Consider the following 13,999-nt stretch of genomic DNA (forward strand, 5'->3'; position numbering starts at 1 on the left):
TCACAGATTTTTTCAGATTTGTGAACAATATTTGAGAGAAATGGTTATTTTGTGTATATAGAAAATGTTTTAGATCTTTGAGTTCATCTCATGAAAAATGGGAGCAAAAACAAAAGTGTTGCGTTTATATTTTTGTTCCGTGTAAGTAAGATTGTGAATGCATGATGTTTAACCGAGTATTTCTAACAAGTGATATTACTACCTTTACTGAAGTTAAAGACCAGTGTACTTTGTCTACTACTGATAATGATGATAAATGGTAACACTTTGAACTCTTGCTCTTCACTGATTGTGGCGCCAGGTGTACTACTATAACAACTACTATAATAATCTCTATCTCACTCCTAACACATCTAAATCTACTTCCAGCATGGATAAATGTTAATAAAATACATCCATTGTTTGTTCTATATGATTCTTGGAATCCAAAAAAACACATCGTCTTTCTAGAACAGATTACAGAAAGGTCTTTTATTTTTGAAACTCTACATCATAATGTCCTAATTTTCTCTGAGTGACTAGATGGGGTGTCCTGCTATCACCCTGCAGTGAAATGAGTCTTTGATACTGGAGAGTTTTTGTTGTATTCTTATCTAAAAACAGAGGGATGATAGTTCATATAATAGAGACTTCAAAGGTCTTTTATTTTGAAACTCTACATCAGAATGTCCTAATTTTCTCTGAGTGACTAGATGGGGTGTCCTGCTATCACCCTGAAGTGAAATAAGTCTTTGATGATTGACAGTTTTGTATTTATTCTTATCTAAAAACAGAAGGCCCATATGAGATTTCAAAAATATTTTATTTTTAAACTCCTTAAGTTTTACATTCACTCAGTTATAATGTGGTAGTTATACGTAGTTTGTTTTAACATTATATATATAGTACATATTTCTTAATTTAATCCCCAGTATATATGAATATGTTTGGTATATTTGTTATTGACCGAGTAAGCGCTTTTATTTAGAAGGCAGTTTTTCCAGGCCTCTACCGTAATGCATAGGCATAGGTACCGCAATATAACGTGCGGGCTGGCTTGATTGCGTTTTCCCAAGTGGAGGCTGGCTTGACCGCAGTAAGGTTAAGCTGTCATTATTAGGCTGTTATGCACTGTTGGAGTGGTAAGCAGCAGGCCTATCGTTTTTGGATATTTGTCAGGTGGTCCGTGAGTGTTTTTGTATTGGTGAAGTGTCCTTGGTATGAAAAAGTTTGAAAAACACTGCGCTAGTGGATTGTCAACGGGGGAGCCTCGCTGCGGGGAAATTATACAGATGGCTAGTCCGCCCCTGAAAAATGTCTATGAACACGTTATTATTAAGAATATATATTTTTTTAATGGGTACAAAAAAAAAACTCGTACACTCGGGGTCTCGCGACCCCCACTTTGGGAACCCCTGCCTTAATGCACTGTCAAAAGATCAAGCTATTGTCGAGGCATATCTGCGATTGGCCCATTGGCAGCTTTTGGTTGGAATAAATCTGAGCACTCACTACTAGTCAGACAGGTTTAGTTGGGTTAGCTGATAAGAAAACAGGTGACAAAGTCCATACATGTATACACAAGGGTGAGTCCTGAACACACCTACATCAGGTTCATGACCCACACAGCTCGTTTAGTGTCAGTGTGAGCTGTGGATCAGGAAACATGTCAGAGAAACTCAAAGGCAACATTTTAGTGACGGGGGCCAACCGAGGCATCGGGCTTGCGCTGGTCAAACAGCTGGGAGAGACCCCCGGAGAGGAGGGTCACATCTACGCCTGCTGCCGGGACCCCCAGGGGCCGGGGGCTCAGGTGAGACACTCACAGAAAACCTTTAAAACACACATACACACACACACACACACACACACACACACACACACACACACACACACACACACACACACACACACACACACACACACACACACACACACACACACATTGGAATGAAATCTGGAGCAACACATTAGCAAGATTTTTTTTAATTGTTATTTATAATTTGTTACTAATTATCATCTATCTCTATTGGGTTGAAGGGATTGTTGATGAATAAGTAACCCTTTCAATAAATGATGGATTATAGAGGGCTTTGAACAAAGTGTTAGATATACATTTTAATCTTCATATAACAAACTAAAAGCTATTATACTATACTTTAAGGGCTGAACCAAATTTGAATCTGGAAGATGCCGCTGCTGAACGAGTTAAGAGACGAAACTCATGGGTGTGACCATCCCGTGGACAGCTTCATTGTCCAGGGCTTATTGAAAGGATTAGGGAACTTTCAGAGACGTCCCTCAGTGATTGGGTGGTGCTTTAAAATGTTTCATGAAACGGCAGTCAACAACATTCCTTGCATTAGATTTTTACAAGACAAAAGAAAAGTAAATGTCTGTTGTGTTGAGACCAAATGTGTACATGTTGTGTTTGGAGTATCTGTCTCTATCCGTTCTCATCATGTATCTTTCTCTCATTGTCCCTGCAGGCCCTGAGAGACCTCTCCACTCAGTGTCCTGGGAAGATCACTGTAGTCAAGCTAGGTAAACACTACACGTCCTCATATATCTGTGAAATACCAAAAAACATTTATATACAAATATTGTATGTTGAAATATCAGGAAATAATGTCATAATATAATTTGTCAAAAATAAAATCGAAAAAGTGATAGTATAGTTTGATGAAAATATCATGTAAAAGTGATAGAACCTTATGTTCAAAAATATCTGAAAAATCGTTGAATACTTAAGAAAATACAATAGTATGGCGAAATTAGATGAAGCAAAGTATATTCACAATATCATGTAAAACTGATAGTGTTGTATATCAATACATATCAGAAACATATTCATAGTACAGCATGTATTAAAAAAAATATATACACACACAGTATAAAAAAGACATAGCATAGTATGTCGAAAATATGTAAATAAATATAGTATTTTGAAACTATAAGAAATAAAAATGACAGTTTCACCTGCCTCTTCATGTGCTTGGGTCATGTTTGTGTGAACATTTGTTTTAAATGTATTTATTTAGGAGGAGACACACATTCATTAACCTGAGCCCATCATGTGAAGGCTAATCTGCAGGCCCTGGCAGGCTGACGGCATTAAAACAAGACAAACAAGAGCACATGAGCACAGATCATAGCAGCACAATGAAAAGTCCTTATATTCAAAACCAGGGACACACAACAGACACAAACGCACATCCATCGGCAGAGATACACGCTAATAGACTCAGACAATTAGATAAAACAATGATACAATCCACACTTAGTGACACAGGGTTACAATCTGAATAAGCATTGTGGGTGTGTGTGTGTGTGTGTGTGTGTGTGTGTGTGTGTGTGTGTGTGTGTGTGTGTGTGTGTTGGAGCAGATGTATCAGACGTGGACAGCATCTCCTCTGCGGTCGAGACAGTGAGCAGGATCATCGGGGCCGGGGGGCTGAACCTCCTCATCAACAACGCTGCCATCAACAGACCCGAGACCCCCGCCCCCCTCTCTGCCTGCGGGAAGAAGGACATGATGGAGGCGTACGAAACAAATGTGGTCGGCCCGTTTCTCCTCGTGAAGGTAGGTCTGTGTTCTGGGGATCAGATGTGAGCGTGTGGTCGTGATGAGAGGAGGAAACCACTGCAGGGTTTACTATGAGGGGCCGTACAGGCCGTAATTCATACTGGTCCTCTCACGCACATACATTCTCCTTTTACATACATATATTTTCACTCTTACATACATACATTCTCCTTTTACATACATACATTTTCACTCTTACATACATACATTCTCCTTTTACATACATATATTTTCACTCTTACATACATACATTCTCCTTTTACATACATATATTTTCACTCTTACATACATACATTCTCCTTTTACATACATATATTTTATAATATGCATGTCTGAAGAGAATATATGTATGCAAGAGAAGAATGTATGTATGTGTGAAGACAATATATGTATGCAAGTGAAGAATGTATGTATGTGAGAGATAAAGTATAGTGGAAACGGAAGGAGTGTGGTTGAAACGGAAGGCAGGTCATTCTTGCGCTGTGATTGGCTCAGAAGGTCGAGCGGGGCGGGCTCATGTTCAGAACTTCTGATTTCAAATCAACATGACATGATGGAGGGAGATGATTCGCGTAGATTGCAGCAAGCATTAGGGGTTTTAAGGAACATTTGTCAACCCCTGAAACTGTCACATCCCTGGCCAGGTGTCCTTGCGGGTGCGTTCGCTTTACTTATCAGAGCGTGCCGTAAGGGCGGTTACTCTTTGGTTTATAAACTCCCGCCTGGGACGGACTGATGCATTAGATTATGTGCTATATGGAGGGGACTTTGACAGAGTATTTCTCACAAAGTACACAGTAAAAGTACTTCAATGTATTGTTAGTAGCAGTAAACTAGTACCGAGTCCAACAGTGTCAGTTTTATGAAGAACTTGTGGTAAAATATATTTGTAAAAAGAAAATGAAGAGCTACTGATTTGAAAAAACGGCTCTCTGTATAGTTTAAATTTCCTAACAATGTTGTCCATTTATTCTTCTCCCCTCGAGTCCAACAGTGTCAGTTTTATTAAGAACTTTCAGTAAAAAATATTTGTAAAATATGAAGAGCAGCTGATTTGACAAACGCAGGGAGCACGAATCCTTGTCAAAAAGAAGACATGGCCAGCAAATTAGACGCTGAAGTTTAGCGCTTCCAGTTAGCCACTCCGTGCGGACATAATTGTCCTCATTGAACGTCCGATTCTCTCCCTTTTTCCTCTGCGTACACACAGCTCGAGTGCGGGCATTTGCCTGTCATCTGAGTTAATTTTTAGTTGCTGCTGCTGTAGCGGAAGTTTAGTAAAGTTATGTTTGATTAAGTACGCCAAATCTCCACCCTCCATAATGCTTCATTTGCTTGATAATTTCTAACGGCGGTGATGACAGTTACAGTATTAAAAACTGATGTTGATGTGATTTGATTGGATGGCAGTGTCCAATCAAATCGCCAGCCGCCAGCCGCCTCTGAAGGGAAGCAAGAGGCGGCTAGCTTCCCTTGGCATGGCCCTGACCAATCACAGGTTGGCAGGGGCATCACGTGGGCCTCATCTGATTGGTCAATCCCTCCATTTTTTTTCACCAAGGGAGCGAGAGACGGCTGAGTGACCTCAGTGCAGAATCGCTGTATAGTTTAAATCTCCTAACAATGTTGTCCATTTTAGACACATGCCTATTATATTTACAGCCTTAATAACATTCATTTTCTGGGCTCAATGTGTGTCTTGGCCGTTTTCGTTGTGATCATTAAATTCACCTTGTTTCCCCTTGTTTATAATTATGTTCAACGTTCCAAGCAAACGAGTGCTTTTTGTTTTGAAATCACTTCCGCGAGTATCGCGCCCCCCCCCCCCCTCGCTACAATGACCATTAGACCATTAGACCATTTAGTAAGGTAAAAAACAAAAAGCAAAAACGCCTCGCAGACACTCTTCCGTTTACTTGTTTAATAAAGAAAAACAAGTGGTCCGTAGATACACGGAGTCATCTAACCCTAACCCTCTCCCTCCATCATGTTGATTTGAATCAGAAGTTCTGAACATGAGCCCGCCCCGCTCGACCTTCTGAGCCAATCACCGCACAAGAATGACCTGCCTTCCGTTTCAACCATACTCCTTCCGTTTCCACTATACTTTCTCTCACACATACATACATTCTTCTCTCACATACATATATTGTCTTCACACATACATACATTCTTCTCTCACATACATATATTGTCTTCACACATACATACATTCTTCACTTGCATACATATATTGTCTTCACACATACATACATTCTTCTCTCACATACATATATTGTCTTCACACATGCATATATTATAAAATATATGTATGTAAAAGGAGAATGTATGTATTTAAGAGTGAAAATGTAAAGGAGAATGTATGTATGTAAGAGTGAAAATATATGTATGTAAAAGGAGAATGTATGTGCGTGAGAGGACCAGTATGAATTACGGCCTGTACGGCCCCTCATAGTTTACACTGCTGGAAAGTACATTTACTACATCAGTAACACATCTAGGTACTTGTACTTTACTTGAGTATTTTCCTTTTATACTACTTTATACTTTTACTCCACCACATTTTGTAGGCAAATGTTGTATATTTATTTCACAGAATAAGTAACTAGCTTCTTTGTTGATTTAGATGATCAAATATACATCGACTAATTCATGTTCATATACTATAATAGGTTACCCGATTGATTATGAAACAATTGAAGTATTCATTTAGTGCAACAGTGAAGTGATTAACACATTATTGCACCAATAATTATAATACAAATTCAAATATGTGGTTCTTAAATGTATAATGAGTACTTTTACTTTTGGTACCTAAAGTAGTTGTTGATGCTAATATTTTGTACTTTTACTTTAGTACAATTTTGAATGCAGGACTTTTACTTTCAGCTGAGGATTTCGACATTGTAGTTTTGCTTATTTCACTTAAGTAAATAATCGGAGTACTCCTTCCACTTCTGATTGTTTGCAACCTCTGACAGAAGATTGATCTAGAAGAAGCTACACACCCTGATGATGACATCATCATGTATCTATGAAAGCAAAGCGGAGACAAGAATGTCTCCCATTGCAGACTACAAACCAACCTGTTTCGCCTGCTTGGCCATTCAACCACACACACACACACACACACACACACACACACACACACACACACACACACACACACACACACACACACACACACACACACACACACACACACACACACACACACACACACACACACACACACACACACACACACACACACACACACACACACACACACACACACGCACACACAGCTCTCTCTTCACACACACTCCTCTCTCTTCAGATGCTGCTCCCGCTCCTCCAGAAGGCTGCAGAGATGGACTATACTGTGAAGGGTAATGCAGTGAAAACAGCCTGAAATACTTTGAGTTCTACACAAACACACGTTACGTTTGACATTGATCATAATATAATAAACGTATTGTTGAACTCATATGTGCTGATTCAGGTGTTTGTCTCTCTGTGTCTCAGGTGATAAGATGTCCTGCAGCAGGTCGGCCATCGTCAACATCTCCACGCTCATCTCGTCCATAGAGAAATGTCCAGAAACATTCCCCATCGCACAGATGTACCCTTACAGGACCAGCAAGGTACAGTTTACATATACTTCATCTTAGTTTTAGATATTACATTTTTTTAAATTATTATAATAGCACTTCATCCCAACTTGTTCCTTTGAAGTCTGTATTAAATATTACGAGAAAACGGAGCTCTATCATTTGGTTTCAAAAGGTGGGATAATACAGTAACACACGAGCTTCAGAGGCCAGAGAGATAAAGATAATATTAAAGTCACAACTAAGGTCCAAATGAGACCCTTTTTCTCACTCAATTGCATGTTTACCACCCGCGATGCATTTACTTATTTCCAGCATTGAACGATAAGGCTTACTCTCCTGAAATACCTGTGCCAGTCAATTTCCTTAAACAGCTGTTCACTGCAGATTTGATCAAATAAAGGAAGTTCATTTGTTGGGGACTATTAATGTATAAATTCATATTGAAAAGTATTCCTCATAGAGCTTATATTGAGTTCCCTCTGTGTCACCATCTTACAATGTGCAGTTTGTGTAATAAGCAGCATGTGAGGCTCAGGATAGGAAAGGTTAGTATTTAATTATTATAATTGTTTCACACAGAAGAAGCTACTTGTTACGCATTATAAAACGACTGAAACACAACTAAAGCATAGAAATCACCATCCTAGAGAGCCACCCGCCATTACTGAGCAACATGAAGCACATGCTGCTAGCTGTAGCCCGAGGCTCTCTCTGTGGTGACTGACGTTTGGAATGCGGTTGTTACAAACTGCTCATACTGTAGATCCAGCTGTCGCCCGAGGCACCAACATTTGACACAAGTTCACAATTAGCATACTTTGAGCCCGCGGCGTGGACTGGCGATATTGATGCAGCGTGCACAACAGTATAGGCTCCAGTAATTCTGCCAAGACTTAGCCTTTTCCAGCCTTCATTGCTAGCACCCCCTGCCGTGCGTACAACTCAGTAGTGTAGAAGGTATAGATCACATGCTCTGGGTGTGGAGGGAAGCACGTGCCAGTCATTGATATGCACACAGGTGTGTTCTGTGCTTAGTCACTTTCCTGTTAGTTCTGTTGCACCTGTTAGGCAGGACACCCACAGTCTGCCTCAGCCTGAGTACAGCTGTAAAGTCAAAAGAAGTTAGTCTGAGGATGTATTTCTGCTGTTTCATGACTGTGGATGAATCCTGATGCAGTGAGGAAGATGTCTCCGGCTCATTCCTTTACACACATATTCCAGCAGTGATCAATATGCTGGTGGTGTTCCGCTGTATCTCTCTGACAGTAGCATGTAGCAGGAGAGGCACACAGTGAAATATGCACAGGTGTAGACACTCATATAGAGGATGGTGGAATGAGCTCCCCATTGACATCAGGACGGCAGATAGCTTGCACATCTTCCGGCGCAGACTGAAAACTCATCTCTTTCGACTCCACTTCGAGCGATAGAACTATTAACGAAAGCACTTATATACTAATAAAGGGCTGGCTTACCTAAAGCCAGTTGAGTAGCACTTGAAATGTTTGGCTCTATGAAACCTGATGTACTTATATGATTCTGTTTTCTTCAAGTTGTATTTTGTTGGACGAATGCACTTATTGTAAGTCGCTTTGGATAAAAGCGTCAGCTAAATGTAATGTAATGTAATGTAATGTAATATAGAGGCAGTCATTGATCATATATTCAGGTAGGCCGACATGTTTGATTGGCAGGTCTGTTCTAAAATAATATTCAGGTCATTATTGAAGAGCCATTAAGACTTGAGACATGCAGTTTTACGTTTTATACTGTACAATTATATTTTCTATGATCTAATCTGCCAATCAGAATCAGGTTATCCCAAGTAGGTTGACACATACATAGAGTTTGCTTTGGTGTATAATGGTGCATAGTACACAAAGACAGAAAGAGATCAAGTAAACAAAAAGAAAAGAGCAAATAAAGAATTATAAAAACACATTTTCACTATTTTAAATGTAATTTTTTTTAAAGAAGTAAGTGACTAATAAATAAGTACAATAATAATTTGGTAATTTACACTGACAAAAAATAATGAAGTGTGCAGTATATCATATATAATATATCATCTAAATGTAAGAGGACTTTGAGTACATTCTAAACTGTACACAAATACATCACCCAGTAAAACTCCTTCAATGAGTGACAAGATTCAGAAAATGGTCAGTCAAGCCGGCGCCACAATGCTGTGCATGAAGCAGTCCTATATTGTAATGTGTTCATTTGAGTATACTCCTCAGTCAAATATTCAAGTCAAAGACAAATATTATTGGCTTATCATAAATACCAGTTATTGTTAAGAGAAAGTCACTTAAGAAGAGAGAATGATTCAAAGCCCAGAGGATCCAGAGGATATCTGTAGTCTGTACCCTGCAGAGTAACACTCTTCACAATATGAATAGACGTGTTTGAATTAAAAATAAGGATCAGGATGCTTCTAAAAAGCTGCAGTTACCTCTTCTGTCTGAGCTCAGCGGATTTGACTGTGATTGGGTAACATGAATATTACATTTGACATTCAGTCATTCAAATCATGTTATCTGCTTCCATTTAAAGGACTCCTATTATACTGTTTCTAGGTCTCAAAAAAGTGTGTTGCTCAAAATACCAAACAGATCACCCATTCTAGCCATGCTCTATTCCACCCTGTTAGAGAAGTTCTGATTCTGGGTCCTTAGCTGGGGGGGGGGGGCGGCTTAGGCCTGCTCAGAGATTCGCCGTAATGAAGCGCCATATTATGTTCCAAACCACATTGTCGTGGCTTCCTTCCTTGTTTATCTATCCAGCCACTAGACATGTTTGAACTCCTTTTCTTCCTTTATATTTGTGTTACTTACAGTTTGAAGAGTTGCTTGGCCTCCGATGGATTGGATGGTATTAAGCGATGTGTTTTCTCAAAAATAAAATAACAAACCTTTACATGTGCAACAAAGAAAAGAGGGCTTTACAATAGTCAAAACAAATAAGCAAAACTCAAATAAAATAACAAACAATTTAGGGATTCTTTCTTCTTGATAAGGCTTATATAACTTACTAACTTAAAGGGTAGTTTAACGGGGAAAACTGTTCCTCAACGGCGTCTTTCTAGCATGTTGCCCATCACTGTCACTTTAGAGGAGGCGCTGTGGGATTTGTAGTCTTTTATAGTGTGTTGACTACAGATGTCACAATTAGGTGGCCTTTCTTATCAAATCAAAATACTGGCTCTAACACACATCAAGGATTCTCTCTGAAACAGTATGGAGCTCAAATGCTTTTTCTCTGGCTGGTATACCACAAGGTGAGTTCCTTTTTATTTCCTGCTTTTTTACACACACTCTCTCCAGTAAAGGTTAGCTCTGAGTGTTAGCGATGCTTGCTAATGTAAACAAAGACCATATTACGTCCAAAACGTTGCGCATTGTTTCTGATAGCAACTTTCTGATTGGCCCGTGGGTCCACATTTCAGATATTACGTCATATCGGACGCAGATCTGGATCAGCTCCGTTGTACCCCCGTTTTTAGAGATTTGGGTACGGAGGAAAAGAGAGAGGGGTTTGTTTTCTGACACTGTGAGTTCCCCGACACACATATTTATGTATTAAAGACATAATAAAGAGCATTTTGCATAATAGGAGACCTTTAATGTTTGTGGATAGTTTCATAAACAGGTATCCATCTTGCTTTAGAAATCAATATAACCCCCTGCTCTCTTGCTGTGTGTCACCAGGCCGCGCTGAATATGCTGACTCGCTGTCTAGCTGAGGATTTCAGGAGACACAACATCCTGGTGGCGGCGGTCCACCCCGGATGGGTGCGCACGGCGATGGGGGGGGAAGAGGTGAGCTAAGGGGGAGTGACAGGGTAGTTCAAACCACCTTCTGAATTCATGCAGCAGAACTGGTTTCAGTGGAGAAGGGGTGCCAGTGGCCCCCGGTAGTTCCCCGCGGAGGCCCCCACCCTATAGACGAGCAGCTGTGTCCCGTGACTTCTACTCACTTTCTTTGTTCTTGTGATTGTTTGTCTCGTCTCCCCCAGGCTTCTCTGACCCCCCAGGACAGCGTGGGGGGGATGCTCAGTATCCTGACATCACTCAGCAACAAACACTCTGGGATGCTCCTGGACTGGGAGGGCAACACAATCCCCTGGTAGCAGTCACCATGACAACCACCGTAAAAAAGATCGAGTCACATCTGAAATCAACGTGTATCTTATAGGCCTGTATTACCTATCAGAAATAAAGTCAACAGAACTTAATAAAACTGAAGAAAAGAAACCCCTTTCTTGTTAAGCGTATAGACTTTATATCTGTTCCAGTCACACCAACGTCCCTGATTCTATTCCGTAACAAGTCATCCAAAATATTTCCGACACATGAGTTTTAGGTAGCTGTTGGTTCATGCACACTAAGAGTACACACACATGCAACACATGTTGCTAGTTGGAGGTATAACACAGGAAGCACAGTGCAAGCTGAATTCCCCTGTTCAGATGAAACTGCTGTGATCATCGTGCTAACAACGGAGAGTCATTTACCTGTGTTTCTAGCAGGAACAGATAATGTAACACAACTTAGTCATCCGGAGTTCCCCTTTTTGAATATCTATATGGTACATTGTTTATGTAAAACTTGCGACGGATATTGTACGTTTTCAATCACATTTTCAGACAGTTTTTGTCTTCCCGAGATGCAGCTGCTCATCACTGACACTTGGCCTTGACTGAGGTGGCCGACACGGGCAAACTCATTATAACGGCCAAGAGCAATTCTTAGGATAAACACGCTGCCAAAACGATGCAAATCAAAAAAGATCTATTGGCAGCGTTCTGTTTAAGCAGCGCTTTGATGAAATGCTCCGCATGTTTTGAGAGCTTGGTGAAGATGTTTCTTCATTTGCATGTGTTTTTGCACATTTCCTGTTTTTATATGTGCATCGTGAAACTTCAGAGCGGTTCCTCCTAATGGAAAAGCTTTGGGCGGTTGCAGCGCGTTTGCACCTGTCGGCCACCGTATAGTTCACCTATTATTCACATTTGATCATCAGTTTTGAATATTTGAAAGAAACGACCATACCACAGTTTCAGAGAAAAGAGAAAAGCAGGTTTAATTTCATGTCTAGATTTGAACCTTTTACACTCCTTGTCTCTAATACATGCCTCTTACAAAACAACCTACATATAGTTTCTCAGAAAGCCACTGAGAGGGCACCGGATCCGCTCCCACCTGCATCAGCGGACCTGTGCAGGGCTCGTGTTGCCTTCACTGCTCGATTGTAATCAGTGTGAAACTCACTGCAGCGCGGCAAAACGTTCAAGATGGCCGTGTGCTCCAGTGCTTTTTAGAAAGTGTGCCTTTGTCAGGGATGGAGAAGAGCATAGATGTACTACAACATACAGTCATACATATCATCTGGAATTTACACATCCATAACAACAATGATACACGGATCAGGAATCAGCCAGAATTATACGGTATAGCAATAATAATAACAATTATTGATATTGTCTAAAAACTACACTTATGTTTTCATCTTTTCTTTCTTCTTCTTCAAAAAAAGAACCATATATTTATATTTATATACTGGAAGTCCTTTTTCTTTCTTGGTTTTCTGACTTAACAGTAACTTAAATATTTACAGTGATTATTTTACAACCATTGGCCCAGCCCACTGAAAATACAAATGTTCCTTTGAGTAGAATAAAAAGGAGGGATGGGGTAGGAATGGTCCCAGTGGAAGGTGAGGTAGGAAGGGAGCAGAGGGTGGATGTGGGGTCTCCACCCCACACTGGAGGGGCTCCACAGGTCCTCCTACCCCGAGCTGCAGGGGCGTACCATCCCTTCGTTCCGGGGGGGGGGAGTCTCTGCCCGATGTTCCTGGGACTCTGAGTTTATGTCACTGCCCCCCCCCCCCTACATCACCAGCAGCTGCCCCAGCACCATCCTGAAGTGCTGCGTGCACCCCGCCAGCTCCCTCACCCTGTCAGTCATCTCCCTGGTGGCTCCGGGGGAGGGGTACTGCAGCGCCGCCGTCTTGGTGCTGATCACAATGTCTTTGAGTTTTTCGCAGAGCGTGTTGCTGCTCTGCCCCACGCGGGCCCTCACCTCGGGGCCCTTGGCCTGCCGGGACAGCGTGTCCCCGATGAACACCAGCTTGTGTGCGCTGAGGATGACAAACTTGCTGTGCGCCACGAAGATCTTTGGGGGTTGGTTAGAGTTGACGGCGGTGAAGAAGGCGTCGATGGCGTTGGTTACCGTGGTGACGTTCTGCTCACACTGCTCCTGGTAGAAGAGGAGGAGCTGCCGGTCGCCGTGGCACAGCTTGGAGGAGGAGGAGCAGGAGGAGGAGCCTCCAGAGCCATTCTGGGCCTGCTGGTTGGCTGGAGGGTGCAGTGGGGGCGGGACCCAGCCCGTCATGTCGTTGTTGATTGGCCGGCTGACTTCCTGCTCCAGCCGCTCAAACTGTTTAATCTGGAGAGGAGAGGAGAGGAGGGGGACAGTTAATACTTAATGTAAATTATAAATGAATGAATTCTGTTTGAGTAACATCTGACATTCCAGTGTGTGTGTGTGTGTGTGTGTGTGTGTGTGTGTGTGTGTGTGTGTGTGTGTGTGGAACCTTAGAAGGGATGCTGATAGTGATACAAACACAGAATCATTATCAAACTCTGAAGCTATACACAGCTTATTATACTCACTTAGCTCATATCATCTTTATTTTAAGCCAATCATATATCAAATATATGTCCTTTTCTATTTGTATAGTAGACATATACAAATAGAGCAGAGTAGATATACTGATATGCCTATTTGTAGTGCATCACAGAATAAACGATATAACGGCTATAATATATATCATA

The 13,999-nt window shown here is 41.2% G+C and overlaps 2 protein-coding genes across 6 annotated transcripts in view; one reads left to right on the forward strand and one right to left on the reverse strand.

Moving 5' to 3' along the window:
- Nucleotides 1–1,540: 1,540 nt before the first annotated feature.
- Nucleotides 1,541–11,421, forward strand: zgc:158868 (uncharacterized protein LOC791147 homolog). Of its 3 annotated transcripts, XR_004566925.1 has the most exons (8): nt 1,907–2,367; nt 2,469–2,523; nt 3,366–3,562; nt 6,885–6,936; nt 7,073–7,191; nt 10,610–10,713; nt 10,872–10,982; nt 11,180–11,421. XR_004566925.1 is itself a non-coding variant. In XM_034196291.1 (7 exons), the coding sequence occupies exons 1-7, from the start codon at nt 1,646–1,648 to the stop codon at nt 11,291–11,293; spliced, it is 795 nt and encodes a 264-aa protein (XP_034052182.1). In that variant the 5' UTR covers nt 1,541–1,645; the 3' UTR covers nt 11,294–11,421. The 3 variants fall into 3 exon arrangements, 2 of the variants coding, with proteins under 2 accessions (XP_034052182.1, XP_034052175.1); XM_034196291.1 differs by lacking the exons at nt 1,907–2,367; nt 10,610–10,713 and adding an exon at nt 1,541–1,792; XM_034196284.1 differs by lacking the exon at nt 10,610–10,713 and having other exon boundaries at nt 1,920–2,367.
- Nucleotides 11,422–12,220: 799 nt separating this feature from the next.
- bcar1 (BCAR1 scaffold protein, Cas family member) overlaps nt 12,221–13,999 on the reverse strand; it is a 116,531-nt gene continuing 114,752 nt past the window's right edge. For all 3 annotated transcript variants that reach the window (XM_034196271.1, XM_034196278.1, XM_034196261.1), the window contains exon 8: nt 12,221–13,610. In XM_034196271.1, coding sequence (XP_034052162.1) covers nt 13,053–13,610 — 558 coding nt within the window. In that variant the 3' untranslated portion in view covers nt 12,221–13,052. The remainder of the gene's footprint in view (nt 13,611–13,999) is intronic.

The sequence above is a fragment of the Gymnodraco acuticeps genome, unplaced genomic scaffold (genome assembly GCF_902827175.1).
Source record: "Gymnodraco acuticeps unplaced genomic scaffold, fGymAcu1.1, whole genome shotgun sequence".
NCBI lineage: Eukaryota > Metazoa > Chordata > Actinopteri > Perciformes > Bathydraconidae > Gymnodraco > Gymnodraco acuticeps.